This window comes from Coffea arabica, chromosome 2e (genome assembly GCF_036785885.1).
Source record: "Coffea arabica cultivar ET-39 chromosome 2e, Coffea Arabica ET-39 HiFi, whole genome shotgun sequence".
Lineage (NCBI taxonomy): Eukaryota > Viridiplantae > Streptophyta > Magnoliopsida > Gentianales > Rubiaceae > Coffea > Coffea arabica.
In genome coordinates, this window is record NC_092313.1 from 72,464,168 (window position 1) to 72,466,823 (window position 2,656).

The window sequence follows — 2,656 nt, forward strand, 5'->3', positions numbered from 1 at the left end:
AAGGATTCCTAAAAAGAAAAAAAAAAAAAAAGAAGAAAAGGGATTCTTCTTTTTTTTTTTTTTTTTTTTTTGAGGGAAGGTTGAGAGATTCATAAATGTTCTATCCGCGTGTTCGCACAACACAATCAACTTCTTTTTTTTTTTTGAAAATTAACTTTTTTCAATAAAACTTCTCTAACATAATAAGCAAATTACCATATTTAACCTCAATTTTTATGCAGATATCAACTGTACCTACTAATTTGAAGGGATATGGAAATAACGACAGGAGGGTATTAATGTAATGTCACAATACGATGACATTGGTCAGGCCTCTTTTACTTGTACCACTAAGATGGGTCCGCACAGTCAAACCTCACTTACTGACTCACTTGTGTGTGTTATCCGCATTTAATGATCCTAATTGGCCTTTTTCAAATCCACCGCCCAATTTCCGGAAGTTTCTCCGTAGAGCCAGGTGACCGTTCGATCCAATCCAGCTGCCACATGTACGGACCGATTCCTTTTCATCTCGAACTAACTTAATTGTTGAACAAGTTAACGATCACCCCGAATCGAGGCCGCGTCGATCATTTAACATACATGCGCTGAAAACGACGTCGTGCTGTCGGTCTTAGCTACCACTCCTTTTTTTTTTTCTTTTTGTTGGTTACAAAAAAGTTTGGACGAATCCAATTCCGATCACCATTACGTACTAGAGTTTCTTTCCAAAATTATAAAGTTTGGACGAATTCAGTTTCGATCACTGTTACGAATTAGAATTTCTTTCTAAAACTATAGATTATTTATAAATTTTTATAAATGATTTATCAATAGATTTCATATCGACAGTAAAATTCGAACACATGATTTTGATGTAAAAGTGATTCGCCGTTGCTATCATGACATCAGGTTCCACACTTGTATAGAAGCAAGTCCATGATCCTCCTAGATTCATCCACGTTTAACTATTCATGGCATCAGCAGCAAATGCAAATTCCCACCTCTTTATTTTCTTTCCCATTTTTTTTATTCCTCCACAATCTCTCTATAAATCCAACCCCATGCCAGGCACCTCAAACTCACCAAACAATTCATCTCTGCATTGTCTGAGCATTCTCAAAAACATTTCCTTTTTGACTCTCTTCCAAAACCTCAAAAACAAACAGACAAATCTCAACAACCTAAGCCGCATACATACCAAAAAAATGGCTCCTGAAATTGTTAGTAGTGCAGTGCCCAATGGTCTTGCTAAGGCCGCTAGTCTGCCTAGCCGTGCCTATGTGACTTTCCTGGCAGGCAACGGTGACTACGTAAAGGGCGTGGTTGGATTGGCCAAAGGGTTGAGGAAGGTGAAAACTGCCTACCCTTTAGTGGTTGCAGTTTTGCCGGACGTCCCTGAGGAGCACCGCCGCATACTGGTGAACCAGGGCTGTATAGTCCGGGAGATTGAGCCGGTTTATCCTCCTGAAAACCAGACTCAATTTGCCATGGCCTACTACGTCATCAATTACTCCAAGCTTCGCATTTGGGAGGTAAGCAAGCTATCATTTTGTAAAATGTTATGTGAGGTTTCTTTTTCTTCTTTTGCTTTGGTTTTATAATAAGTCGGTCTGGAAATTGATGTATATTTCTTTTTGGGTTGGATCAGTTTGTGGAGTATAGCAAGATGATATATTTGGACGGAGATATCCAAGTGTACGAGAACATAGATCACCTGTTTGACTTGCCAGATGGGTACTTTTATGCTGTAAAGGACTGCTTCTGTGAGAAGACTTGGAGCCACACCCCACAATACAAGATTGGCTACTGCCAGCAATGCCCTGACAAGGTGCAGTGGCCTGAGGAGTTGGGTCCTAAGCCCCCTCTTTACTTTAACGCTGGCATGTTTGTTTATGAGCCTAGTCTTCCCACTTATGATGATCTCTTAAGGACCCTCGAGATCACCCCTCCTACCCCATTTGCCGAGCAGGTAACAAATTGATAAAAACCATAATCGTCACAAATTTCTGGCAAAAACAGAAGTCAGTCAATTTCAGTTTTGGTCGGTCAGTGTGTTATTAACTTTTTGTTTTTTGGGTGCGTAATGGTGCAGGACTTCTTGAACATGTTCTTTAGGGATGTATACAGGCCAATTCCACCGATCTACAACTTGGTTTTGGCCATGTTATGGAGACATCCGGAGAATGTTGAGTTGGAAAAAGTAAAGGTCGTACATTACTGCGCTGCTGGATCAAAGCCTTGGAGGTACACTGGCCAGGAGCAAAACATGGACAGAGAAGATATCAAAATGCTTGTCAAGAAATGGTGGGATATTTACGACGACGAGACATTGGACCACAAGAGATCATTAACTTCAAGCATCGGCACAGCAGCAGCAACTGGCATTGAAGCTGAAGCTCAGACACTCAAGTCTAGACCTGCTCGCTACATTGCCGCACCATCTGCCGCTTGATCACAAACAGCTTATTATTATGGGATTATTCCTAGCAATCTATTAATGTATATAGGTATTGAGGGATACAAAGATCTGTTACTACGTTAATGGTCTCCTTTAAACTCTTGAAAGGAAGACTTCCGTAGGATCCAGTAGATTCTGCTGAGTTCTTGATGTAAGTTTGTTATGTAAAAACTCGACGATATATTTGATGAACAGCTTTTCGAGTTTCAGATATAA

General features: G+C 40.3%; 1 protein-coding gene across 1 annotated transcript; it reads left to right on the plus strand.

Annotated features, from left to right (window-relative positions):
• The first annotated feature begins 1,002 nt into the window (after positions 1-1,002).
• LOC113732999 (galactinol synthase 2-like) lies at positions 1,003-2,656 on the plus strand. Its single transcript, XM_027259092.2, has 3 exons — positions 1,003-1,514; positions 1,631-1,951; positions 2,075-2,656. The coding sequence occupies exons 1-3, from the start codon at positions 1,044-1,046 to the stop codon at positions 2,432-2,434; spliced, it is 1,152 nt and encodes a 383-aa protein (XP_027114893.1). The 5' UTR covers positions 1,003-1,043; the 3' UTR covers positions 2,435-2,656.